Source organism: Anastrepha ludens, chromosome 2 (genome assembly GCF_028408465.1).
Source record: "Anastrepha ludens isolate Willacy chromosome 2, idAnaLude1.1, whole genome shotgun sequence".
Classification (NCBI taxonomy): domain Eukaryota; kingdom Metazoa; phylum Arthropoda; class Insecta; order Diptera; family Tephritidae; genus Anastrepha; species Anastrepha ludens.
In genome coordinates this window covers 76,286,814-76,313,695 of record NC_071498.1, presented here as the reverse complement: position 1 = coordinate 76,313,695, position 26,882 = coordinate 76,286,814, and the positions used below count along the sequence as shown (strand labels likewise).

The 26,882-nt window shown below is 39.7% G+C and overlaps 2 protein-coding genes and 1 long non-coding RNA gene across 4 annotated transcripts; 1 reads left to right on the top strand and 2 right to left on the bottom strand.

The window, feature by feature from the left end:
* Positions 1-2,161: 2,161 nt before the first annotated feature.
* Positions 2,162-3,132, bottom strand: LOC128858168 (uncharacterized). 2 transcript variants are annotated; one of them, XR_008453985.1, is made up of 4 exons: positions 2,952-3,132; positions 2,644-2,897; positions 2,432-2,574; positions 2,162-2,350 (listed from the first exon to the last, which is right to left on the bottom strand). It is a non-coding gene; the product is annotated as an uncharacterized LOC128858168 (long non-coding RNA). The 2 variants fall into 2 exon arrangements; XR_008453986.1 differs by having other exon boundaries at positions 2,437-2,574.
* A 3,708-nt stretch (positions 3,133-6,840) lies between these two features.
* Positions 6,841-7,960, top strand: LOC128858161 (lysophospholipase-like protein 1). Its single transcript, XM_054094200.1, has 3 exons — positions 6,841-6,945; positions 7,028-7,117; positions 7,171-7,960. Exons 2-3 carry the CDS (start codon positions 7,042-7,044, stop codon positions 7,809-7,811), a joined length of 717 nt encoding a protein of 238 aa, XP_053950175.1. The 5' UTR covers positions 6,841-6,945; positions 7,028-7,041; the 3' UTR covers positions 7,812-7,960.
* A 1,849-nt stretch (positions 7,961-9,809) lies between these two features.
* On the bottom strand, positions 9,810-11,154 carry LOC128858158 (probable histone-lysine N-methyltransferase set-23). The gene is made up of 3 exons (XM_054094186.1): positions 10,860-11,154; positions 10,059-10,787; positions 9,810-9,998 (listed from the first exon to the last, which is right to left on the bottom strand). Exons 2-3 carry the CDS (start codon positions 10,750-10,752, stop codon positions 9,832-9,834), a joined length of 861 nt encoding a protein of 286 aa, XP_053950161.1. The 5' UTR covers positions 10,753-10,787; positions 10,860-11,154; the 3' UTR covers positions 9,810-9,831.
* Positions 11,155-26,882: the final 15,728 nt, after the last annotated feature.

Here is a 26,882-nt window from a genome sequence, read left to right as displayed (position 1 = left end):
CTGGTTGGACTGTTTTGTACGTCGGAATGCGGAGGATCCGCGGTCTACATCCATTGGAGTAGGGGTGTCCTTGAGCATTTGGGGATTGCCAGGATAGTTATTGTGGTATTTTGGGCTAGTGGTAGTTGCTACGTTGTTAACCGCAAATGTTCTGGCGAAATCATAACGCATGCGGTTGTTCGCTAACTCCTGGGCAGTAGCCAGTGCAGAAGGCAAATCTTTAGGATTGGCAGAAAATAGAATGTCGCATAACGGCCGCTTTAGGCCAGAAATAAAAACTCTTAATGCGTTTTCTCTAGCTCTATCATTGAGCGCGGCGGCAAGCTGCGTATTGTTTGAATGAGTCATTATATTTTTATTTGTTATGAGTGTTAATTGCTTGTCTACCGTATCATAATATTGGCAGATTGACAAACTTCCCTGCCTCAGAACGCTGAGCTCTGTTTCCAAAACATGTAGCGGTCTTTTGTCCGCGTATGCTTTGTCCAATCTAGCTATTATAGCTTTAAAATTTAAAACAGTTGAGAAGGAAGCGAGCGTTGCATTTGCGGGGCCTACTATCTTGTTTCTAAATATCCCCATGGCAACATAATATTGCTCTGAACCCTCTTTGTAGTAGCCAATGGCGAATTCTGCTGCGGAACGCCAGGCCGGATAAGAAGCAGTATCCCCCTTAAATTCTTGTATAGATTTTATTAAATCCATATTTGTGTTGCCCCCGACCACAGTTGGATTTATTTCCACGGGAATGTAACTCTCCGCGGATGGCGGCTCTAAGCGCCGAAGAGTTTGCATCACTTCATCCAACTGGGCTTTTAATTCTTTTTTATTTTTCTCATTTTGTTGTCTTAAAATTTCTATTACCTGTTCCCTAGTTACACTCATGTTAATTTTGTTTTGCTTTTTTTTTTTTTAAAAAAAGGTAAGAAAGAGCCGAAGGTATTTCGCTTTACAAAAACTTTATATAACTTTTCTTTAATTGCACTGGATCAAAACCGAACAATTACTTACAGTATTATTATTTCACGTATTGCAATCATTTCTGCCGTGCAGGTTTCCTTCGTTTCCACAAATAGTTGATTGTATCCTTCGTTGTTAGATTCAGTTGTTCTGCCAGTTGGGTTCAGTTGTCCTGCTAGTTGGGCTCGGTTATTCTGCCAGTTGGGTTCAGTTGTCCTGCTAGTTGGGCTCGGTTGTTCTGCTAGTTGGGCTCGGTTGTTCTGCTAGTTGGGTTCAGTTATTCTGCTAGTTGGGTTCAGTTGTCCTGCTAGTTGGGCGCCACTTTTCTATTTTTTGCCGTTCTTTATTAAACTCCAATCTCAACTTTCGACCGTTCTTTATTAAACTCCAATCTCAACTAAAAACTATATTCTTACAATCTACCCTAAATCCCTACTTGCGGTGTAGCTATTGAGTTTGTGTTGGTGTAGTTGCGCCGGCAGCTTTGTTTGTATGTTGGTACGAATGCATTCTCAGCTGCATTCCTCAAGCTGCCAAAAGTCACGTACGTAAATTGATGATCAGCTTGACCGCTGTAAGATTTGTTTATTTGCAAAATCCAAAAGACGGGCAGGCGTAGGAGTAAGCTGTGCGATCTAATTACGAACAGCCAGTAGCGTGGGAGTGATTCAAGGGAATCATCAAATCTCTGTTTTAGCTTTGCAAGTGTGCAATGCGCTAACTTATACAATGGGAATAGAGGTCGAGGATTTTCAACAAATAGAGGTCGTGGAACTTACAATACAAGAAATTTTAATAGAGGACGTGGACAAAATAACAACAATCAACAAAGATATAAGGAAATAGTTTTCATATTACTATTGTATAATAATAATTCGAATAATAGGCATAAATAATCATTTGTTTTTTATATCACAGGAGCTCACCGACGTCATACAGACACAGCAGATGATAAAATCCAAATGGATTAAATAAAATTTATATAAATTTAAATTAAATTAAATAATTAATTTTTCTATCAATTTTTCAAAGTTTAAGAACGTGTGTTCTAAATACAGATTATCAAAATCAAGTTTTTCGTATATCTTAAAAAAAAAAAATTAAAAATTCTCATTCATCATTGATCTCAAAAAGTGTAAAAAAAAATTTTTTTTTTCATACATATTTAATAAAGTATTATTATATAAAATGAATTCACAAGTATGCTAGAAATTTGTTATCCAGAATTTTTAAGTGTACAATTTTAGATGTAAATCATAGCGATCGATTTTCCGCAAAAAACATGAAGCAAACATTTTTTATGCAATATGGTATTCGCATCTCAATAGTATTTACATGAAGTCATCATAGTCATTAGAGCCAAGGTGGATTTCTGACAGCCATCAATACCCTATGAGGATATAGAATTACACATGTAATAATTGCAAATTAAAAATGTGATAGAAATCCAATTGAGCTCAATATTGCATACATTACTTTCTGTACGCTGTGAGACTTTAATTTCGGCCTTGTTTCCAAGTTTTTTCTGCGTTGTGTTTCTCTAATTTAAACTTTTCCGTGTGCACACTTCATTCTTTACATTCATCTTCAACCTATTAATGCCCGTGGCAGATTCTGAAATATGTATTTATAATTAAAATACCGCAAAAGTAGATGATTTTTTTCATATCTACAAGAACTTACAATTTAGATATAAGCTACGTACTAAATTTTCAATGAACTGTGGGTAATGTGGCGACTTTTTATTTTGTGACTATTTCCAGCGTAGTTTTTCAGATAACCTTTCTTCAGGTAGTAAATTAGCTAAACGCTTTTCCTCTTTTTCTCCTGCTAATCGCTATAAGTATGGAAAACAATTGTTGCTTTTTGTTTTAGTTTTGGCGAGCGTTTCTAACGCCCATTGTAATTGTATCGAATCCTCCTAGCCGATGCTGCGCCTAGGAAGAAATATTATTTAAATGCAAGTATCGGTAGGTATTCTCTTTGCTTACCTGCATACACATCACCGCATCGCATATGCTGGCATCTTCAAAGCAATTTGCTCAGGGCCACAGATCAGTAAATCAATCGAAAGTACTAAGCAATTTAAACGCGAAGCTTGGATTACTTTATTTACGTTTCACAAGCAAATCACGCTAAAAGCAAACAGCTGATTTTGACGTGATGCCTACACCAAAGGCAATAACAGATATATATGTTTTGACGTGATAACGTCTTATAATTCAATTTAACAGGCTGCACGCACGAAAAAATGTGTCGTTACCTTGCTCATTAGTGTTACCTTGCTCATTTGTCGTTACCTTGTTCATTGTAGTTACCTTGAATGAACTGTAAGCGAAAGCGCGGAACGAACGACAAAGCAAACGAAAGGCAACGTTCGACATCTTGCTCTCTCCTACTTGAGTGAGCATATATATGTATGTATATGCGCATTTGTATATAAATTCACATACTTGTATTTGCATATGCCTTCTTCCTGTGTGCATGGTAATGAAAAAATTCTCTGTTGAGAATAAACGATGATAGGAAAAATAGGAAATGAAAGGGAGTGTTTCAAGTGTAATAGAGAAGTCTCAATGACAGGAACGTATGGAATTTCGAGGGGTACTCGTCTCGCGAAGACAATTTCACCATAGACACATTTTTCAACAAAAATTAACAGTGACGGGCTGAATTATGTAAATTTAGCAGCAGTCCATAAGAATTTGTTGGTGATTAGAAGCAAAGAATGTTAGGTAGCTTTTTAATATGACCTATATATTTGAATTTTTCCAAATCATCCAAAATTATATACATATGTTATGTCTGTCTGTCTGGTGTCTGTAAAACTTTGTTGAATCCCTTCAACTGAATCAAAATCCTCTATAGCAAACGCTTCATTACCAGGCGCACAGGAAGATGGCATATGCAAATGTAAATTTGTGAGTTTATATACATTTGCGCATATGTATATGCTGTGTGTATGTATGCTCACCAGCCACAGCTCAAGATAAAACGGTAAAGCTTCTCAAGAAATCCAGCGCACATTCAAAGGCGCAGCGCACATTCATAGGCACAGCATTGTACATATACACATATTTACGTACATATATTGATGCATACATATGTACGAAGCCGCGGGCACTTGACTTGACAAAAAATCAAGATTTGGGTATATTCAGAAACGCATTATAAATGCGCAGTAATTGCAGCGCTGGCAACACTGCCAATGTGACAAGTGATGCAATTGAAAGATTTGTTGACGATTTGCAAAAAGATTTGTTGCATTTATGAACGCGTTTTACACTAAAATGGAAGTATTATTGAGTTTAGTTGTTGACGATATATTTGAAGTAAAAAGTGAGCGTTTTTTGCTAAATTTAAGAAAAAAAGACGTGTAAAGTAAAAAGAAGATCACATATAGTAAGATGTTCATTAAAACGAAAAATTCCCAAAAATAAATCTTTTTTTCCTAGTCGCTAATGCTTTTTAATTTATTGTGATTGTAATTCAATACTTTTCCAATTTTCAAAAAAAAAAAAAAAAAAAACTTTTTTTGAAACAATTAGAAAATTTTCGCTGCGCGATTTGCCCGTCTATTTTCAAATCTTTATTCACTTTTTTTATTTCTTCCGCCACCTTATTCGACAAAACACTCTGCTCAAAAACTGCTCAGTCGGACTCTGAGAAGCAACTTTACTTCCGATGTACCTAAATAATCGCTAAAATCAAGAAAAATGTAATAAAATATTGTTTTTATAACGTATATAATAATAATTTAATATATCTTTGCATTAAAAGCTAACAAAATTAGTTTTATACTCACTTTTCATCAGACATCATATTAGCGTAATCAGCGGCAGTATTAAAATTTTTCCTGCAAATAATGCGTGACGTTTGATACAAAAATGGCGTTTTGGAACGCGATGCACTTGCAGTACTGCCATATTTGCATTTCTGAACGCATTGTCAACACTGCAAAAGTACGTTGCGCATTATAATGCGTTTCTGAATATACCCTTTATCAAATATTGGCAAATAATTCTACGCGAAATATTCCAATATTGACTATTTTCGAATTGTCGAGAAAATTGGCATATGGGCGGCTCGTTTTATGAATGAAAGTACTTGCTCTTAGAACTATGAGCTCGAATTTATCAATGAATTTTTTGATGAAGAGTTTTTGTTGCACAGTACAATAGTTGAAACTGTTCGGCGCCGCCGCGAATGGCAACTAGAATGATGGCCGCTACGCCTGCGTCTATGACTGCATTTTGTTCTTGTAGTCGCTAGGCATAGAATTTTAGCTTTGAACGACATACGCATTTTGAGGAATAAAGTGAGTGCCCTGTGTGTGCGGTTGTATGTACATGCATATGTGTATATTAATAAGAATTGTTTTGCTTGAATTCACATATTTATATTTGCATATGCCATCTTCCTGTGTGCCTGGTAATGAAGCGTTTTGTATACAGAATTTTTTGATTTGATAATTGAACGTACATATATATATAGTTAGGGCATCAAGTGTGCATATACGCACATGCACATGTCGATGCATATGCAGAAGAAGTTGTTTTAGCATTTGCAGGAATTCGATCATTCGAATATTTACTCCCTAATTATTGCATGAAATATGATAAGACGATGCTCGTGAGGTAGGTCATGTTGCTTCAGTGCATACATATGCGTGCAACACTAACTATATTTATTAAAGATGCAATAGAACTTAGTTGTCCCATATATGTATGCATGTATGAAAATACGTTTCTTTGAAGTTTTCTTTTATTTATTTTAAATTTCAAAGTTTTGTACTATCTATAAAATGCATACATATATGAATTATTCCATGTAATATACATATGTAAATTGAAAAAAATTTCGTTTGGCAAAGGAACAAAAAATGCATATTCAAATGCACATAAATATGATAAGGCAATGCGTCGTGAGATAGGTCATTGTTGCTGCAGTGGGTGTGCAGATACATTTGTAACACTATAAGAATTGAAGATGCAATTGAACTTTTGCACAAATATATGTATTGTACATATACATATATTCATCAATATACCAATATGCTCTTTGAATTCTTGTCTAAAATTAATTTCGACTCGAAAAATTAGTAAAAATTTTCATCAAATTTACTAAAACGCACACAACAAAATGTGAGGGCGTTTTATAATGTATTTTGTTTAAATTCTTCTTTTAAAATTAAAGCAACAAACATTAAAGTTACTTTGATTTTAAATGTTGGATTTTAAATCTTTATTTGGTTGTACTTGTTTGAAAATATAGATTGAATAAATTTTCGTTTATCAAGGGAACATAAAAATGCACAAGCAAATGCCTTGCAAAATGCCGTCGGCATTCGTCAATTTGATTTCATACAGAAACCAAAAACTGAGCAGAGCCAATGTACTTGTATATAATTCACTGTAATCAGCTCTGTTAAGAACTTCCCCGCTGTCGAGTTAAGCGAGGTGAAATAGTGTTCGCGGTTTCACTTCATTTTTGACAATTCACACTATTCGTAGCTCGTGAGAATTCTCTATATTTAACGTTCTTTGAATGTGTCTTGAGAAAGTCAAATCGATGATGATGGCTCTAAGTGTTGTTGACTTATTAACGTCTGATGCACAATCGAAATTGAAGATATCTTTCATGAATTTGATAAATGTTTCGTCAATTTTCACGTTTGTGTAAATGTAACATGACCTATTCCATTGAAATTCCTTTTACCTCCTCCTCTATATCCATACAAAATATCTATCAAACAAATAAAATTAAAATTTTGTTTTGAAAATTGCAACCATTCCATCAATATTTTCTTATGACGTTGTCACGTTAAACTATCGTCAGTAAACCGACTTTACAGACAACCTCTTTTTTTTCTTATATTATATGTGGCTGCCTTCACCTGTAATAAATTCGGTTTGGTTGAACCATGTAAACAGAGTTTTACTTATATACTACACGTACTAATGAGATGGATTTGTGTAGAATAATGTAATTAATTCACGAATTTAGCCTTCTATTCTGTGTTCATATATTTTGAGGTGTTCTTTGCTTTGAACTTTTTTCTATTTAGTTTCAGCTAGAGAAATGAATCTTGTTTTGAGGAACACACATCCAACAACTCGGTTACATAGCGCAACAGTGATTTTTTTTCATGGCTCGGGTATATTTTAATTATTATTTAGACAGCTATTCATTAAATTTTGTTTACAATAGGTGACACCGGCTCAAATTTACTAGAATGGATACGCTTCTTACTAGGGCGAGATATGGAGTTTGCACACATCAAAGTGATATACCCCACAGCACCTTTCCAAGCATATACTCCATTAGGCGGGGAATCTTCAAACGTTTGGTTTGATCGTCGGTCTATTTCTATAGATGCTTTAGAAGATCGAAAAAGTATATCCCGGATTTATGAAAAAGTCTGTGATCTTATTAAGAACGAACAGGAACTGGGTATATCACCAAACAGAATTATTGTTGGAGGGTTTTCTATGGGCGGAGCACTTGCTTTACATACGGGCTTTCATTTAAACACGGATTTAGCTGGAGTATTTGCTTGTTCATCGTTCTTAAATTCAGATTCAATTGTATACGAGTCATTGAGTCAGAAGTTGGGAACCGAGTTCCTACTACCGGAGATGCGAATGTACCATGGCGATAGAGATACACTCGTACCTTTAGAGTGGGGTAAGGGAACATATGAAAAGCTAATACAGCTTGGTGCGAAAGGAAATTTTATATCTCTCGACAACACTTTACATGAGCTCAAGAAACGACAACTCTTAGATATTCAAGAGTGGATATTAAAAAAATTACCTCCTCTCGAAAGTGAGTCAAGAAATAAACTATGAAAAGAATAATATTATTTGAATGATGTACATATGTTTGTTTCCAAAAATGGGAATTGATAAATTATTGTCTGGAATTAATTACTGTTATTTTGTATATAATCAACTATTATGAGATGCTGATAAATAAAATGGTAAAAAGCGGATGCTTATTTACGGTATTTTCTTTTCACGTAATAATGTCGGATTCATTCTGTTCAGCCCCAGGGATGCGTCTTTTTTCTTACCATATTAATAAGGACTGCATTTTGTTTTATCAAATTGTTGCAGTCTGACCAAGTCAAAATGTAGTATTTTGTACCTACTACAAAAAGTGAAGATAGTTGATTTTAGTTTATCTGCGTAAAGAAGGCCATCACAATAGGGTGTGTTCTGAATTTTTGTCTATCGAATAATTTCCATACGTCGTACGCGTGCAAAGAGGCGAACGCATATACATAAATATATACATCTTTATACATACATACATACACATAAACTTTGCACTCAGCACTGAACATTGTTTCAAACATTAGCTGCCGTAATATTGTTTCAAACATCACTTTGAAAGCAATCGCGAACTATAAGTTTGTACCGTATGTACATATACTTGCAAAAAGCCAAAAAAATTCTCAGGTAGGTAGGGGAAACGGTTGAAGTGCCGGTCTGGCACTCCTCAAGTAGCACTAAATCATCGTTTTGATACCATTATGAGACCTCCAACAGGCAGATATCTACAGCCAGCCAAAGCTGTTGTTATAACGGAGGAGATTGATGGGATTTAAGTTGCCAGGCTGTCGAAGAAAGGTGCGTCCAGTGACCTTAGTCGTCTATCGGCCAAACCCGGACATTTACAGAGAAAATGCTCTACAGTTTCTTTCTCTGAAAGGTCTCCACAGCTTTTGCAATGGAGGTTAAATGGTAACCCTAGCTTTTCCGCCTGTGTGCAGATAATCCACTGACCGGTAAACATAGCTACGAGTTTGGAAATTGAATGTCCAGCAGTCCAAAGGACTTTCTGAGTCCTTCACATATCGTATTGGGTCTGGCACTCCTCAAGTAGCACTAAAGCGTCGTTTTGATACCATTATGCGACCTCCAACAGGCAGATATCTACAGCCAGCCAAAGCTGTTGATATAATGGAGGAGATTGATGGGATATAGGATTTTCGAAATAGCACATGAAGAAATGGAGCTTAAATTTTTCTGCGCTTTTAGGTTTACAAACGTCTTGTTTATTTAATAGCGTTACAAAATTCTTCTGATTACGTTACCTGTGCCAATACTTTTTTGATGTGAATTTGTGCCTTACTTTGCCTTTCAAGGTTGAGCTTGTAAACCGAAGTCCAAGTTAATTTATTTGTTCAGATACCTAAGAAATAAATACATTTAGAAAATACCGCTTTATATTTTTTTATACCATCATTAGAATAAAAGTTATAGCACTGACAACTTTGATTTTTTGTGTGTGCCAACACTTTTCTGATTCACTGTATTTTGTTGTGAATGCGTGGCAAACTAATTTTGTCTACATATTTGTCTTTCATTCCATTATATTTTCTTTTCGTTGACATTACCATTTAAAAAATGTTGCTTGAATTCTATCACCTCGAATAGATTCGCTTTGCCTTTATTATTGAATCATGCACGCATACGCGATATTATACTTTTCCCCCGACAGTCGGTTCTACGTTACCGGAACCACCCGAATTCACTATATATTCGGTCAAGGACTGTCATTCCAGCAGCACTCCCCGTACATGTATAGGGAATATTTTTGCTACGACAATAACAACGCGTTATTATAATCAAATCTTTCAAATTTTCTCTTAATCTTGTATATTGTATTTATTAGCTTTTAGCTACCGATGAATTTTGTTACTGTTAGTAACTGGAAGGAAGTTCACTTTCGATAAATTTTATCCGAAGTTAACTGTTAGACGTTCGCTATTCTGACACTGAGAAATATTTCTTAGCCACCTGCAATGCCCCGGTCAAGCGCTTAAAAAAGACATTGAGGAATAGAATTCAAAATTGCGTATATTCAAATATTAGCTGTTGGCAAATATCTAGAACAATTTGGAGATCCACATAAGCAAACCGTCCCTTTAAATTTCACAGGGTATTTTGCCTTTACAATTTCTGTGCAGCCTTCATTATAATGGAAACAAAGTTCTTCTCCAGCATTTATGAATCGTTTTGAGAATATGCCTGTAAAGGCCGTACAAAAATATTAGTGAATGCATATTTATTTATTGCTTTTTAACTTACAAATTTTCGGAATGGGACAGTCCACACGGACACTACGCATTTCACAATTCGGGTCACAGCTATGATTTAAGTACCGTCCAATATTGCCTCTCTTACTAGGGTCAATTATTGTCGTTAGCACGTTAGACACCGTGGTGTGCTTTGCTATATTGTGTTCATTTAAAAACAGAATATAATTCATAAGAGAACTTTGTTCGTTTGTCTTTTGGCGTCGAATAGCTTGGGTGCGCGTTAGTATCTCTCCGGCGTATTCACAAATATATCCACCACCAGGAATGTCTTCGGTTGTTATGAGACCTTTGGAGCCATATAACTTAGAGTTAATAATATTTAGACCTCTTCTTGGTCCTTTTTGTACAAGTCTGTTTAGACACTTGTAAGGATCACATCTGCAAACGGAGCTACATTCGTAAATTAATTCTTTAGACCTCTCAGAATCCAAGACAAGCTCTCTAAATTGTGCATTCCATTTGTAGTTCCCCCCATGGGAACAAACACTACAATTATGTGGGTCCTGAATGCATTCACATCCATTTAAGAGAATTGAATTAAAGCTTTGCTTGAGCTTCTGGTATTCCTCACAATGATCGGCATCAACCTGCGTACTAAGAACATTTTCTAGAACATAACACAAACTCGGATCAATGTGTTCGTAATCATCACAAATATCAAAAGCATTTAGCTCGATCTCCATTCATTTAGGAATACGTAGAAATTCCTGCGAACAAACTTGAAATAAAACAATGCTTAGTTAATAATTCACAAATAAATAATTTGAAGCACCATGATGAATTTACATACATCTATGCATACATAGTGCCGTTCCGATATGAGTATACATATACTCGATACTTTGTTAAATTACTGAGTAGTTTGTGTACTTGAGCTCCTAATGCAGGTAATCAGGTGAAAGAATAGAGAAATAACCAAAATCACTGGAGAGTGCTGGTAATGCAGTACATAGGAACAATTTAGATAGTTATTGGTTATTTATAATATATCGCTTCTACAGCCGGGGTGCCAAAACTTATCAGAAATAGTCAATAGTTTCTAACAAATTAAAGTTATTAGCAGAATTATTCCATTCAGGCGATTTTTTATATCACTAAATACTAATTCTACAAATTTCAGCAAATATTTTGCAATTATTTCAATGTCAGTCGGTCCTATATTGACTACTTTTGACACATAATCATAATTTTTGTTCTGTTTTAACGAAAATGACAGGAATAACTTCCACAAATCGCCAGGGTACTCCACGTTGGGAGTTGAAAAATTTCTGAGATTACTGGTGTACAGAAAAAATTAATTAAAATGAATGAAATGACGAGAGTGAATGATTTATTATTAATTGAAAATTGAAATACTGATTCGAAGTCTTTGTGGATATCAAATAAAGGATATTTAGATCTTAATTTATTAAGGAGGTTACAATAAAAAATTTGTGTGTATAGGAGCCGGTGCCTTCATATACTAGACATATCGCACTTGTTACGTTAAAGCGTAACAACTCAAAATCTGAACATTTTCAGTAGAGACGAAAAACTGTTTCCGTAAATATTAATAATATATTACAAGGAAAAAAATATGTATCTGCACGAAAATATCACTAAAAACAATATATCGGTTGTTTCATTCTTATTTGTTTAGTAGTTGCGCTAAAATAACAAATTTTTGAGTTGTTACTCTACGGTTTTTTAATGAAAGACTAGACAAACCACTGAACGATTTTTACAGTGGGTAGAGATGACCACTGTACATTGTTTTCTTGCAAAAAACTAAAATTTGGAAATTTTGAGTTGTTACGCTTTAACGTAACAAGTGCGATATGTTTAGTATATCGGGTACGCGGGTCTCTCGGGGTAGTAGGAGCTCTTCGTCTGCTATGGGTGGGGGTTTGACTCCGATTACGGCATTCGGGGGAGCTTAAGAAGGTGGTAAATGTCACCCGAAGAATGCCGGTTATAGTCTGTCTGAACACTGTCCGATCCATTAATTGTCGGTCTGTTCTGTTTGTTTAACAGTAATAGAAGCCCCGTCAGTGTAGGGCGTATCACCGGTCGTCTTCGTCTAGTTCATCTAAAGGTAGGCCCAGGAAACATGCTGTTTCGACGGGTTGGGTACAGAGGGAGAGGGGTGTTAGATGAGTCGGTTTTAGAGGGCATGTGAAAAGGTGGTTAGTGTCGTGCGGGGTGCCTTCGCATACCGGGCATATGTTTGGTATGTCGGGGTCGATTCTGGATAAGTAGGAGTTTAACCTTCTACAGTATTCAGAACGTAATTGTGCCAGTGTTGCACGTGTCTCACGGGGAAGCTGGAGCTGTTCATCTGCAATAGGTGGTGGTTGGTCTCCGATTACGGCATTCACAGGACGGGAGCTTAAGAAGGTGGTGACGGTCTCCCGGTGAATGTCGTTTATTGACTGTCTAAATACTGTCTGGTCCAGTAAATTTCTGGCAGGTTTGTCCTGGATTTCGTCGGCGTAGTTTAAGAGGTGTCTCCTGACGTGCCTGGGAGGCGGCTCAGGCTCAAGCAGGTGTCTGCAGGGGTGAAACCTGCGGTAACATCCTAGTAGGAACTGCTTGCTGAGCAGTTTGTTATGCTCCATTACAGGGAGCATTTGTGCCTCGTTGTGAAGGTGTTGAACAGGGGACATCAGGGCATGTCTGTAGTAATTGTGGTTGTGTGCGCTGAGAAGGAGAGCAAACTCTCGAAGGTTACACCTAACATGTTGGGGTTGTTTACCGTCGGAACTGGTGTGTCGTCGACTTTTATCTTAAGGGACAGTTTGACCTTTGTCCTGGTGGTAAAGAGGGTCGCCGTGGACTTAGTGGGCAAAGTTGGAGATTCCTCGCACTGAAAAAGTGAGAAAGGTCGGAGAGATAGTTGTTCACTTTGGCACACAGGCCATCGATGTCATTGCCCGACGCCATTATCGTACAGTCGTCAGCGTATAAGACCAGGGACTCCCTTTGGTGGTTGGGGGAGCTTCGAGATGTAGAAGTTGAACAGCAAGGGAGAAGGGACACCACCCTGCGGTGACGACCGCTTAGATAGTGTGCGGACCACATTGTTGTTGTTGTAGCAGCATAAAAATTCCCCATATTTACGCACGGGGAATGCTGCTGGAGTGACTGTCCTTGGCCGGATATAAATCCGGGTCGTTTCGGTGCGGACCACCTCTTCAGCCCTGGCGGGAGTGTCGACTGATAAATATCATCTAGAAGCGTGGAATGGTTGACTGTGTCGAAAGCCTTCTTCAGGTCCAACGCTACTAGGACAGTCCTCTCGCAGGGGCGGTTTCGGTTAAGCCCGCGGTTTATCTGGGCGTTTATGGTGGTGAGTACAGTGGTGGTGCTATGCACTCGTCGGAAACCATGCTGATGTGGGTGTTTCGTGAAGAGTGGGAGTAGGAGGGCTTCAAGTGTCTTCACCACTGGGGAGGACGTCGGACGACAAGATTCCCCTTGGTTGGCGGGTTTCCCAGGTTTCAGTAGTGGGACCAGTCTCCCTGCTTTCCAAGGACAGATTGAAAACCCTTGTGAGAAATCCTACTCCCAATGGTCCCAGGAGCTTCAGCATAAGCGCGTTTAGTCCGACAGGCCGAATGGCTTTTGAGGATTTTGATTTGTTAATGGCCCCCTGAACCTCATCACAAGAGAAAGTCAGTAGCGCACTGTCGTGCGCTAGTTTGTGCAGCCTTCTGGAGGCACGACACTTGGCCCTGTCGACCGGGGGATGCAGTATAAAAAGTCGGCTGAAATAGTCCGACGAAGTGCAACCGTTGAAGATGATAGCTACCTTGTCGTTGCGCTTCGTCGGGTTCGACAGGGACCTAACGGTGGACCAGAGCCTACTCACACCAGTGGTGAGGTTACAGGTCTTCAGGTGCTCAACCCATTTAGTCCGCTTATGTTGATCTATCAGTTGCCGGATTTCCAAATTGAGATCCCTTGTGTGTGATATCCTTGAACCTTCTAGCAGGAATGAAGCGAGCCGCAACAGCTGTGAGCACCTTGCGGAATGCGCGTTCGCCTGCGCGCACATCGGTGCGGATGGGAAGAGCGGCGAAGGTATCTTCAGTGAATTCCGCGAAGCCGGCCCAATTTTTTAAAGTTAAATAGGGCCTGTGGTTAGCGTAATCGAAGTCGGCAGGTCTCTGATGCAAGCGATAGCATAGGGCGCCACGTTCTTAGATCAGGCGAGCTGCTGCAATTGCAGGCTACCCTGGTGGGGGCGTCGTCGTTCACAGTGCTGAATGTCGAATCGTCTATTTGCTCTGCCAATTGCTGTCCCCTACGATCGTTTGGCAGGCTTGAATGCCAAAGATCGTGATGCGCATTGAAGTCACCTACAACCAATCGGGTTTCACCTGTGATGAGCGCACCTATATTAGGGTGATATTCTGCCGGGCAGCAGCTGACAGAGGGTATGTAAACATTATAAATTTCGAGCTCGGAATCGCCAGCTATACCTTGACATTCTAAGGTGCTGTCCCTGCGGTCGATGCCTTCATCAATGAGACGATACTGCACTGTATGGTGGACTATAAATGCTACGCCACCATTGTCTCGTTCGCGATCGTGTCTGTGCATGTTATAGCCATCCCTGGTGATCAGAGAGGACCTAGCGTGCAGCTTGGTTTCCTGGACCGCAGCTATGGTGATACTGTGTCGGCTCATGAAGTGAACTATCTCGACGACCTTACTCGTGAGTCTGTTGCATTTGTTAATTTGATGAAGCTTGAAGCTTCTTGGTAAGGTCGAAGTAACTCGCGGGGTGAGGGACGCGTGGGGTTGCCTACGTTGGGCCTGCTGCGCAATCCGCTGTAGTTGTTGCGGCTTGATGATGGTGGGCGGCCGCGCCACGGGGGGCGGTTGCGGGTGCAGAGCTCTGCAGCAGGGGGCAACGTAGTCAGTTGTCCACTCACGGGTGGTGCACAGGCCGGAACATCTCCGAAAATGGCACCAGCCATTACAAGAATTGCATTTGACTGATACCAGATTCCGAGGTATTCCGGTCTGACACACGGAACAGACTGTGCGGAGGACCAAGAGCTGCTGGTTTGTCCCCGCACTGGGGTTGGAGCAGGAGGGAAGGGGATGGGCTAAGTCGGGGGAGTTTTGTTACTTCGATAGGCTCCATACCGTGGAGGTATGGGTTGTGGTGGCCGTTGGTGGTACCGGCCTATCAGGGGGAGTAGTAGCCGTGGAGGCATCAGACGCCTGGTGGCGGGAGCTATACGTGGCCACATACCGTGCGGACCACTCCCTATGGGTCTTGAGGCCTGAACAGGTCTTAAGGTGGTTCCACCCGTTGCACTTATTGCACTTAACCGTGGTGGAGTTCGGGTGGATCCGTAGAATACCTCTGGCCCAGGGTTGGATTCAATTCCAGCCCTGAGGAGACCATTTGGAGCAAGGTTGCTGCAAAGAGTTGCTCCTGTGACGATATGGGGTGATATGTAATTCACTAGACAGGGCTAGTTCACTGGGGCGGCAGCCTTTGGTCGGGAAAAACCCGAGTCATTCCGGTAACGTAGAACCGGTTGCCATGGAAATGCCTGGATCTCGACGGCAAAATAAAATAGGTGCCTCCTGATGTTCCTGAGAGGCGGCTCCGGCTGAAGCAGGTGTCTGCAAGGGTGGGACCTGCGGAAGTCCTTATACGAAATTGCTTGTTGAGCAGTTTGTTTTGCTCCTTCACTGGAAGAACCGCACCTCGTCATGCAGGTGTTTTAGTGGGGTCACCAACTGCTAGTGTTTTGGCAAGTCTAAAGCTTCGTCCATTATGTATCACTAGTTCCAGGCGACCAGACCGGCGCAGTGTAATCTAGAACCGGCCGGCCAATTGCCTTAAATGTCGATACAAAACATTTCTTTGTTTTTGCCCCAAGCACCTCAGGCAAACGATTTGAGGACCTTATTACGATTTGGGACTTTAGAGGCAATTGCAAACGTGAAGGAAAGCAAACTGTCAAAGGTAAACCCCAAGATTTTGCTGTTGGTATTAGTGTGCCGTCGACGTTTACCTTGGTCCGTACTTTACTTGACTTAGTGAAGGAAAATCGTAGATTCCTCGTAGTAAAAAAGCGAGAACGACTGGTGAGGTAGTTGTTGTTGTTTTAACAGTAATAGAAGCCCCGTCAGTGTAGGGTGTATTACCGTCTGCGTCTGGCTCATCTAAGAGTAGGCCCAGGAAACATGCTGTTTCGACGGGTTGGGTCCAGAGGGAGAGGCTTGTTAGATGTGGGTTTGATGGGGCATGTGAAAAGTCGGTTAGTGTCGTGCGAGGTATCTTTACATGCCGGGCATATGTTTGGTATGTCGGGGTTAATTCTGGATAGGTAGTAGTTTAACCTTCTACAGTATCCAGAACGTAATTGTGCCACTGTTACACGTGTCTCACGGGGAAGCTGGACCTCTTCATCTGCTATAGTTGGTGGTTGGATTCCGATTACTGCATTCAGTGGACGGTAGCTTGTCGTTTAATGACTGTCTTAACACTGTCTGGTCCAGTCGGCGTAGTTTAAAAGGAGTTTCCTGACATGCATATTTGGCTGCTCTGGCTCAAGCAGGTGTCTGCAAGAGTGAAACTTACGGTAGCACCCTTACAGTAATTGCTTGCTGAGCAGTTTGTTGTGCTCCATCACAGGGAGCATCTGTGCCTCAATGTGAAGGTGTTAAATGGGGGACATCAGGAGGCAACCGTTCACTGTCCGAATAGCAGTATTTTGGCATGTCTGAAACTTTATCCACTGCGTGTCACTAGCTCCAGTCGACCAGACAGGCGCAGCATAGTTCAGAACCGGCCGACCAATTGCCTTAAATGTCGATAGCAACAATTCTTTGTCTTTGCCCCCCCAAGTGCTGCTGGGAAGCGATTTAGGGACCTTGTTGCGATTTTGAACTTTAGTATATTAGCATAGCGGTTGTGTGCGCAGAGAAGGAGAGCAAACTGTCAAAGCTAGTCAATTACTTTGGCGCAGCCCATCAATCTCATTGCCCGACGCCATTATCGTACAGTCCTCGACGTAGGAAACCAGAGAGACTGCCTCTGGTTGCTGGGAGAGCTTCGAGATGTATATATTGAAAAGCTAGAGTGAAAGGACACCACCCTGCGGAGCTCCTTGCTTTATTTTCCTCTGTTTAGAGATTTGGTCTCGAAATATTACCGACGAGTGTCGATAACTCTGATAGTTCGCGGACTACCTCTTCAGCCCTGGCGGGAGTGTCGAGTGTAAAATGACGGTGTCGAATATCAATCTAGTGGCCGCCTTTATTAGCAATCACAAACTGCGATCTTTTTTCTGCGTTTCTCACCACCTTGTCAAGCATTTCGGGCTTTATAGCGTCGATTTCGGCACGAATGTTTGCCTTAAACCTTGAATTTGAAATGAATTTGAAAAGGTCGAGCCAAGGAGCACCAGGAGATTTGGCGGCTCCTAAAACACTCAGGCTAAAAAGCCCATTGTATTTAAAGCTCTGGAAAGGGGGTAGATAGTCAAGGAGGGAGGGAGAAAAGTATCATAGAAAGAGATAGGAAAGAATAGAGACAGAGATAGAGATAGTTAGTCCTGTGAGAATTTTCCAGATTCTTTGGCAAATCTGTAAATATCCTCCAGTTTTAGAGAACGAATATTACTCATTCTCATGACATCGGAACCTAATACTCGTAGTCGCGCTCTAGCAAAGGCAGGACACTCACAGAGAAAGTGGTCAGTGCTATCCGCCTCCTCCAAGCATGACAGCCATACCGGGTCCTCGATGATTCCAATGGTGGTCATATGCTGACCCCATGGGTTGTGTCCTGTAATGATGCCGACCATCAACCGAATGTCTTTCCTTCTAAGTTTTAGTAGAAAGTTTGACAGTTTTCTGTTCGGACTTGTCACAAAACACTTTGCAGTTCTGCAGCGTTCTAGACCGGACCATCGCTCTTTATGTAGATTGCTTACATAATCGTTGATCCAGTTCTTGATTCCTGCGGGACTGATTCCGATTATTGGCTCTGGCCCCTGTGGGGGCACCGCTGATCCACGGTTGGCCAATTCGTCGGCAATTTCGTTTCCTTGAACACCGGAGTGTCCCGGAACCCATATAAGTACAAGCCTGTTTTGTCTTGCGACAGAATTAAGCTTCTTCTTACATTCTTGAACAATCTTTGAGGTTTGCTTCGCGTTCTCCAGGGCCTTCAATGCAGCCTGACTGTCACTGAAGACTCCAATCTGTTTCCCGCTCCATCTCCTCTCGATTATCCATTCGGCTACTTTTAGGATGGCAAAAACTTCTGTTTGGAAAACAGTTGCCGAGCCCCCATAGCGTGGTGATACTTATTACTACTGTTTAAGTACCATCCGGCTCCAGACCCTATTTCAGTCTTGGACCCATCGGTAAAGAAAATATCCGTCAAACCTCCCTGCATGCCTCCTGGATTGCTCCATTGCTCACGCAATGGAAATCTGACATCAAGTTTCCTTCCGAATGAAACTGTGGGTATCAGGTCATCTTTAGGTGCCAAAAACAGTGGATACTGCTCCGACAGCAACTTAAAGATTTCTCTGTGTCCCGAAGTTCCATCTTCGTGCCAGAAACCATATTTATGGAGTCTACACATTGCTTTTATTGCTTCCTGTTGTATCTTAAGATCCAGGGGGAGCAAATCAAGCATAGCATTTAGGACATCTCCAGAGGTTGTACTCATGGTACCCGTGATGTATAAACATACACTTCTTTGCAGCCTGTATAGTTCCCGGATTGTGGACTTAACCATGCTCCGTCGCCACCAGACCACAGAAGCGTAAGTGATGATTGGTCTGATAAGTGCCGTGTATATCCATAGGACCACAGCAGGTTTCAGACCCCAAGTTTTGCCAAAGGCTCTACGGCATTGCTGAAAAATCTTCAATGCACGATTCACCTTCAGTGAAACGTGTGTCTCCCAAGTCAGCTTCTTATCCAAGATTACTCCTAGATATTTAACTTCGTTGGAAAGACCAAGTGTCACACCTTTCAGTGTTGGAAGACTGAGTCCATCCAATTTCCGTTTTCTCGTAAACAAGACTATAGTTGTTTTGTTCGGATTAACGGAAAGACCTTGTTTCATGCACCAATCATCGATTTTGTCAAGAATCCTCTGCACTTTCGTGCAAAGCCTCCTTAAGGATTTATCCGATGTTAGCGCACAGAAGTCGTCCGCATATGCTTGGACGTGAAAGCCGAGTTCCTGCATCTCCACTAATAGGGAGTCTACGACGAAGCACCACAGCAGCGGAGAAAGAACACCCCCTTGGGGACATCCTTGCTTGGCCCTGACTGTGATTTGCTCGTCATCGCTCCCACCAGCGGTTAACAGCCTCTCAGAGAGCATGGAGTATATCCACTTTATAATGGCTTGATTAACTCCGTGTCGTTCGGTAGAAGAACATATCGAGCCGAAAGTGGCATTATCAAAAGCCCCCTCAATGTCCACGAACACGCCCATTTGGTATTCGTCAGCTTCCAGCCCAGCTTCAATCTTGCTAACAAGATCGTTTAAGGCTGATTCACATGATTTTCCACTCTGGTAAGCGTGTTGATTTCTACTAAGTGGACTTCTCGGCAATACCCCCACTCGAATATGTTTCTCCACCACTCGTTCCAGACTTTTCAACATGAACGATGTCAAACTGATTGGTCTAAAACTTTTTGCTAGGGAATAGTCATCTTTTCCTGGTTTCGGAATAAATACTACTCTTACGCGTCGCCATTGGGATGATATATAACCAAATGCAAGACAGGCTGTGAAGATCCTTCTCAGGGCCTCAATCAGCCTGTCTCCTCCTTTTTTAAGAATTGCTGGATATATTCCGTCAGGTCCAGGGGACTTAAAGTTCTTAAAGGAAGATAAGGAAAACCTTATCGATTCCCTTGTCACTATCCGACTAGCAATATACCACCCGGAAAGTGGGTTTCGAGTAGAGCATTAAACGTTTCCGATTTGGAAATGGTGTATGAACCATCAGGTTTTCGAATGGAATCCAGCCTTACTGAGCGGTCTAAATGAAGGACCTTACAAAGTCTCGCTGTTTCCCTCATTTCTTCGACGTTACTGCAGAAATTTCTATAGGATTCAAGTTTGGCTTGCCGTACTTTTTTCTTATATTCTCTCTGTGTAAGTCGATGATTGGCCCAGTCCTCTTCTGTTTTGGTCTTCAAGGCCTTATTAAGAAGTTTCCTGGACCGTACACGAAGCTTCGACAGTTCAGGGTTCCACCAAGGAACCGCTTTCCCCTGTCTGCTTTGCCTGAGTGGACACAGTTCCTCAAAGCAATTGATTAAAGTACCTTCTAATTTCTTAGTCGCATCTTCAATCATTTCTGCTGATTTGAGTTTTTTCAGGTTTGGTAATCGCTCTGTTACAAGCTCACCATACCTGTCCCAGTCCACATTTCGAGGATTCCTACCGGAAGGTATTGATATTGTGTCAATTCCCAGTCGGAATTCGATAAGACGATGATCAGAAAGAGAGTCCTCTTCCAAAACTCGCCATCGGTTGATTTGATTTCCAACTGACCTATTGGTAAGTGTTAAATCAATCACCTCTTGTCTCCTTCTGGTCACAAAAGTTGGTTTGTTACCAGTGTTTTGAATGACTAAATCGGATGACAGGATAAAATCCAGTAACTTGAGACCTCTGGGGTTGCATTTGCTGCTTCCCCACACAATGTTCTGTGAGTTTGCATCACAGCCCACTATTAGCCCCAGATTATTGGATTCTGCGTACTTGACCACTTCTCTTAGCTCCCTCGAAGGTGGTGGCTGTAAAGAGTCGTAGGGTCGGTAGGCCGAAACTACAATAGCTTCGACACTGTTCCCACTTTTCAAGTACTTTATTTTTGCAGCAACGATATCTCGGCATGATAATACAAGCTCGCGGTCTCACATTCCCTTCCCAATGAAGTATTTGTCCTCACGACATAGCACTAGACCACAGATACGTTTGTGACATACCCATGGTTCTTATATAAGTATTATGTGTGGGTTTGTTTGCAGTTTTGCATGCCTACGGCACAAGAGAGCCGTAGACGCTTTGCTATGCTGCTGTTTATCTGTGTAAATATTACTTCAGTCATGAGACTGAGTATATTTACGCTTTGTCCTCCACCTTATCCTGGACGCGGAACTGGATCCGCCCCAGATGTAGGTGGGGACGGCACCCGTAGTTCGACTTAAGAACCTTGAGGGATCCAAGATCGATACCCAGTACCAGGTGGGAACCCGCCTCCGAAGTGGTAGCGGATTTCAGGTTTAACTGTTGTCAAAGACTTACTCGGTATCAGAGATCCGTCTGAGTCTACTGAGAGATTGTCCGCCATCTCCACATCCTCCACAACTTGTTCAGTTGCTTCAGATCGTTTCGATGGCGGTGTATCTCTCACACTCACTCGGCTCTCCATTGGCATAGCCAATGTGCCATGTTTCACCACTAGTAGTGCGCTTCCTCCGGAACCCTGGGTGTCAGTTCCGGTCATAGGGGAATGTGGGGTTCGGGCCTGCACATCCGATGCCCGAGCCGTCGATTGCTCGACGGGAGGATTTCCCAAAAGTGGGTTACCTCGTGCAGAAATATCCTTATTTAGCCTCCACATTAGGGAAAAGAAATGCATTTTATCCCTCCTGCCAGGTTGTCGGTACGGTACTCTCCACATAGTACTTGGGTGGCCACCAATTCCGCCGTTCCGCGGATGAGTGGATACCCAGTTCCTATATGAAGCTGCCCTCTTAGTTCGTGGTAAGTTAATCTCCATAGAATGGGGTTAACTCGCCACTTAAGCCTCATCCCCGCGGCAAGGAAACCTTACTTTTCAGATAACCCCACAAAAAGATGTCCGGGGGGTTAAGACAGGTGATCTGGGGGGCTAGTAGATGTCACCTCTTTTCGCCACTAGACGTCCCGGGAATTTTCGTTGCCAAAATTCAGTTGTCGCATTTGCAGTGTGGCATGGCGCACCGTCTTGTTGAAACCGGACAGACATAATGAGCCAACATCTATCGATATCCGTTTCCATTGTCCGTTTCGTTTTCTCGGTAAAAGTATGGCCCAATGATGGTTTTGGCGCAAATGCCGACCCAAACAGTTACTTTCTGGCCATGCAATGGCATTTCATGGATCTCGTGAGGATTCTCAGTTCCCCAAAAGCGGCAATTTTGTTTATTCACGCTGTCAGAGAGGTTAAAATGTGCCGCGTCAGTCATTAAAATTTGCTTTCAAAAATTAGATTCAGTGTCAACCATTCGAGCGACTGTTTGGTCGTATTCCAAGCGACGTGAACGGTCTGTCGGTAATATTCTTTGTGCCAACTTTATACGGAAACAAATTTAAATCATCCTTTGAAATGCGACGCATTGTGGTTTCACTGACGCCAGAATGCTGTGCGTGACGACGATACGACACTGTTGGCTCCTGGGCAACACTCTCCCTCACTGCTTCAACAAGTTCATTGGAACGTCTTGGTCGTTGATGAACGGCATGTTGACGATTTCCTACTGTCCCGTGGAAACGACGATTGAGCAAGATAATTACACATTTTTTCGTGCGTGCAGCCGGCTAAATCGAATTATAAGACGTTATAACATCAATATTTAATGTTTATACTTTCACTAATTTCTATGTTTTAAGCTTCGTATTTATTCATTCATATTAAATGTACGGTTGTGAAAACTTTGTTCTGCTAAAGAATTTAATTTTAGTAATAGTAATACTATTTGTTAAATAAAATGAAAAGCAAAGAAATGAAGTAATTCATTACAAATGACAGTATTTTATATTTATTTATCTTTTACTAATCTTAAGAAAGAAAGGCTACTATTAATTACGGTTTTAAAACTAGGTCTTATCGCGTGGTGCCTAAGCCTACCAACACCAAGGCTTTCTCGTACCGTTGCTGAAGAATCGATTAAATTAGATGCTTACTGGGTAAAATAATGAAATGAGCTAGCATATAGTGTTGACATGTTGCCATCAGAATTTTATTCGGCTCATATAATGGAGCTCATGCCAACACTACTAAATAAACTAATTGAAAAAAGAATTCATTTTGTTCACTCAAAGACCTTCTGTTACAAACTAATACACTTTATCGGCACCTTATACCATTATATGTGCCTTATTTTAATAATGATTTCTCTGTTTATGCCATAAGCCTAATTTTTTGAGCAAGAACTTTTAAAAATATTCCCTCCGTGACCTGTCTAGTTTCCAACATTGGCGATGCCGAAAGCATATATCACTTTATTGGCGCTGCCCGATTTACAAAAACATCCGTGGACTTAATTTTGGGGAAAATCTTTATATTTAGCAACTATGCGTTATTTAAATGTACTTATATCTGTTAGTGAATACAGAGATATTATTGTAAATTAATTTTCTTCTACATTTTTGTTATTTGTGTGGCACACAATCTTATAAATTATTGCCATAATTGTTTTTATTTATTGTTTTTTTGTTCTACTTATTATAAAATATTATGTCATATTCACTGTGTTATAAAATAAATAAAATACTTCTACTAGTACTATTTCTATTATTACAGTAATATAATAACCGAAAACTAAAGAATAAAAGTACGTTCACATATGCAGTAATTAGCAATAAAAAAACAAAATTAGTCTACCCGTTCACATATGGCAGATTACCTGCAAAATTGACAATCAGCTCTCAATACTGCTTTGAAAGGTTTCTCTTCATAGAATTTGCTTTGGTGGAATATTTTGGAGTTTTTGGTTTGTTTTATTATTATTAACGATATGAAGAAAAGACAAGGAGAAGGAAAACTAACTGCGGAATTGACTACTAGTAATAAACAGTTGGAGGAAATCCGTAAACGACGTTTACTGAGGTTTCAAAAAATTATGTCAGCAATACTCATACAAATTTCGATATTACATTTTATAACAAGTAATAAGAGGACAAAGCGTTTATGGACATAGTCTTTTTTCTGTAAAATTAATGCATAAGTAATAATATTTAATACAAATTTTGTGAGAGCTTTGTCACAAACCTGTTTTCTTTACATTCGTAAAAATAATTATTGATACCACAGAAAGAAGAGGGTGTATGTAAAAAAATATGGTAATAAACTAGGATTATTTTATAATCTCAGATTTCGGGAGAGACATTTTGTATGGGTAATCTCGCTTTTTAATTACGAATTTGGTGTTAAGTACGAAAAAGTAGATAATCTACTTACGTGAACGTATTATAAACAACATTCTTGATCAATTACGAAGACGATTTTTTCTATGGAAACGAGAAAGCTGTTTGAATACAGGACCTTTTATTGTTGAATCATGACCAATTTGTATATTATTACATGCGTATTTGATACACTTATTTAAATGTATTGCCACTACGTATGTGATAAGGGCACACATATCTTTCAGATCTCAATACTCATACATATATTTTCCCATATTTGATACACATATATGTGTGTGTACAAATAAAATAAAATAAAAAAAGGTTGTCTGTAAAGTCGGTTTACTGACGATAGTTTAACGTGACAACGTCATAGAAAATACTGATTTACAAATACAGTTTTCAAAACAAAATTTTAATTTTATTTGTTTGATAGATATTTTGTATGGATATAGAGAAGGAGGTAAATGGAATCGCAATGGAATTGAACAAGTTACATTTACACAAACGTGAAAAATTACGAAACATTTTTCAAATTCATGAAAGATATCTTCAATTTCGATTGTGCATCAGACGTTAATAAGTCAACAACACTTAGAGGCACCATTACCGATTTGTCTTTGTCAAGACACATTACACTCGAAACACTCTCCTTCATTTCCTACTTTTCCTATCATCGGCCTATTCTATCCTATAAATTAATAATAAAAACATTAAAACAAGAGGTATTACTCGTATTAACAACTAGTCGTCACTAATTATAAATTCGGTAAGGATGATGATGATACAATTGGTTTTATGTTAAATTCTTCAAGTAAATCAAATTAATAATCCTCATAGAGAAATGATTTATTACCATGCACACAGGAAGAAGGCATATGCAAATACAAATATGTGATTTTATATACAAATGCGCATGTACATACATGGGTATGTTCAACAATGCATTATAATGCGCAACATACCATTTCAGAGTGAGCAGTGCGTTCAAAAATGCAAATATGGCAGTACTGCAAATGCAACGCATTCTTAAACGTCATTTTTGTGTCAAAAGTCGTGCATTATTTGCAGCAAAAATTTTCACACTGCCAATAAATACGCTAGTACAATGTCTGATGAAAAGTGGGTATTTAATTATTTATTTTAGCTTTTAATACAAAAATTGATGAAAAATACGATATTTAAACTTTATTTTACTATACTTTTCTTGGTATTAGTAATTACTTTAGTACATCGGAGATAAAATTACTGCTCAGAGTCCGACTGATATTAAACTTTTGACAAGATATGTCCTTCTTTTAAGCTTTACACGGTTTTTTTTTCTTAAATTTATTAAAAGACTATCGGTTTTTTCCTCACATACATCTTCCATGACCAAACTTAGTAGCAATTCCATTTTACTGCACAGCGCGTTCATAAATGCAACAAATCTATTTGCAATTTTTCAACAAATCTATCAGTTGCATGAATTGTCACATTGACAGTGCTGCAAGTACTGCGCATTATAATGCGTTTCTGAACATAGCCCATATATATACATATATGCTCACTCAAGTAGGAGAGATCCAGATGTCGAACGTTGCCGAAGGCGGAAACGCCGCATGAGCAAGGTAACGCCGCATTTTTTGGTGCGTGCAACCAGTTACATCGAATTATAAGACGTTATCTCGTCAAAAATGGATTGAGTCGTGGGGAAACTTCTTCAAGCCTGATGAAAAAGTATTTACACTTCATTTTTCTGAAATGGACTTTGAAAATCAATTGAACTCAATGGTCATGGGACCTAAGACGTTCAACCATTTGAGCAACAAAGGTTATCCTTTGCCGAGCGAACACACTGTGTCTAAATACTGCCGACTACTTCATCCGAAAGTCCAAATTAAGCGAATATATGCCCAATGAGTCTTCGTTTACATTGGTCGACACGGTTTCCAAGGGGCATGGGTTAAACCAAGCGCTGGTTAAAAAAAAATTAAGCTTGTGGAAGCAGCGTTTGCACGACGTTACATTTATTACGAAATAACTATTTTGGCATGCAGAAAATATTGTATTAGATGAAGATGTGAAGAAGCTTCTTTTAAATACAGAATGCACTTTCACATTAAATATTTGAACAGGTGTTTGAAGAAATATAGCGTCTTATTGAACCGGCACTAAATATATGATAAAAAGTAGTTTTTTCACAAGTAAGCCACTTTTTGTTTTTAAATAGTTTTTAATTATAATAGTATAATGTTTAAAACACATACAATTTGCATATTTTGTATAGATATATTATGATATATCTGTGATTTTGAATATAAAATGCAATAAAAGTGGTTTTCCTATATGGAATTTACACTATAACTAAGTAGTTTTATTTGTCTACTCAGTACAGGTCTGACCAAAAAAATTTATTCTAATAAAATACAAACAAAATTTAAATTATTATTGTTATAATTGCATATACCATATAGTTTAAGTCAGAAAAGTCAGGGCCGCGATTATTCATACATTTAAATTTTTTTACATGAAAGTATGTACAAAACCACGAGTCGCAATTACTCAATAAGCCGTGTAGTCTCCATCGTTGTCGAGTATAGCCTGGCATTTTCTTAGCATGCTTTGAACTTTTCTGCGTAGCTCGTCGACAAAGGGGACCAAATT

Bases quoted from the DNA above. Each gene is read 5' to 3' on its own strand.
- LOC128858161 (XM_054094200.1), top strand. From the start codon at position 7,042: ATGAATCTTGTTTTGAGGAACACACATCCAACAACTCGGTTACATAGC. The intron at 7,118-7,170 runs GTATATTTTAAT...TGTTTACAATAG, and splicing joins GATTTTTTTTCATGGCTCGG to GTGACACCGGCTCAAATTTA.
- LOC128858158 (XM_054094186.1), bottom strand. From the start codon at position 10,752: ATGGAGATCGAGCTAAATGCTTTTGATATTTGTGATGATTACGAACAC. The intron at 9,999-10,058 runs GTAAGTTAAAAA...CGGCCTTTACAG, and splicing joins CTGTCCCATTCCGAAAATTT to GCATATTCTCAAAACGATTC.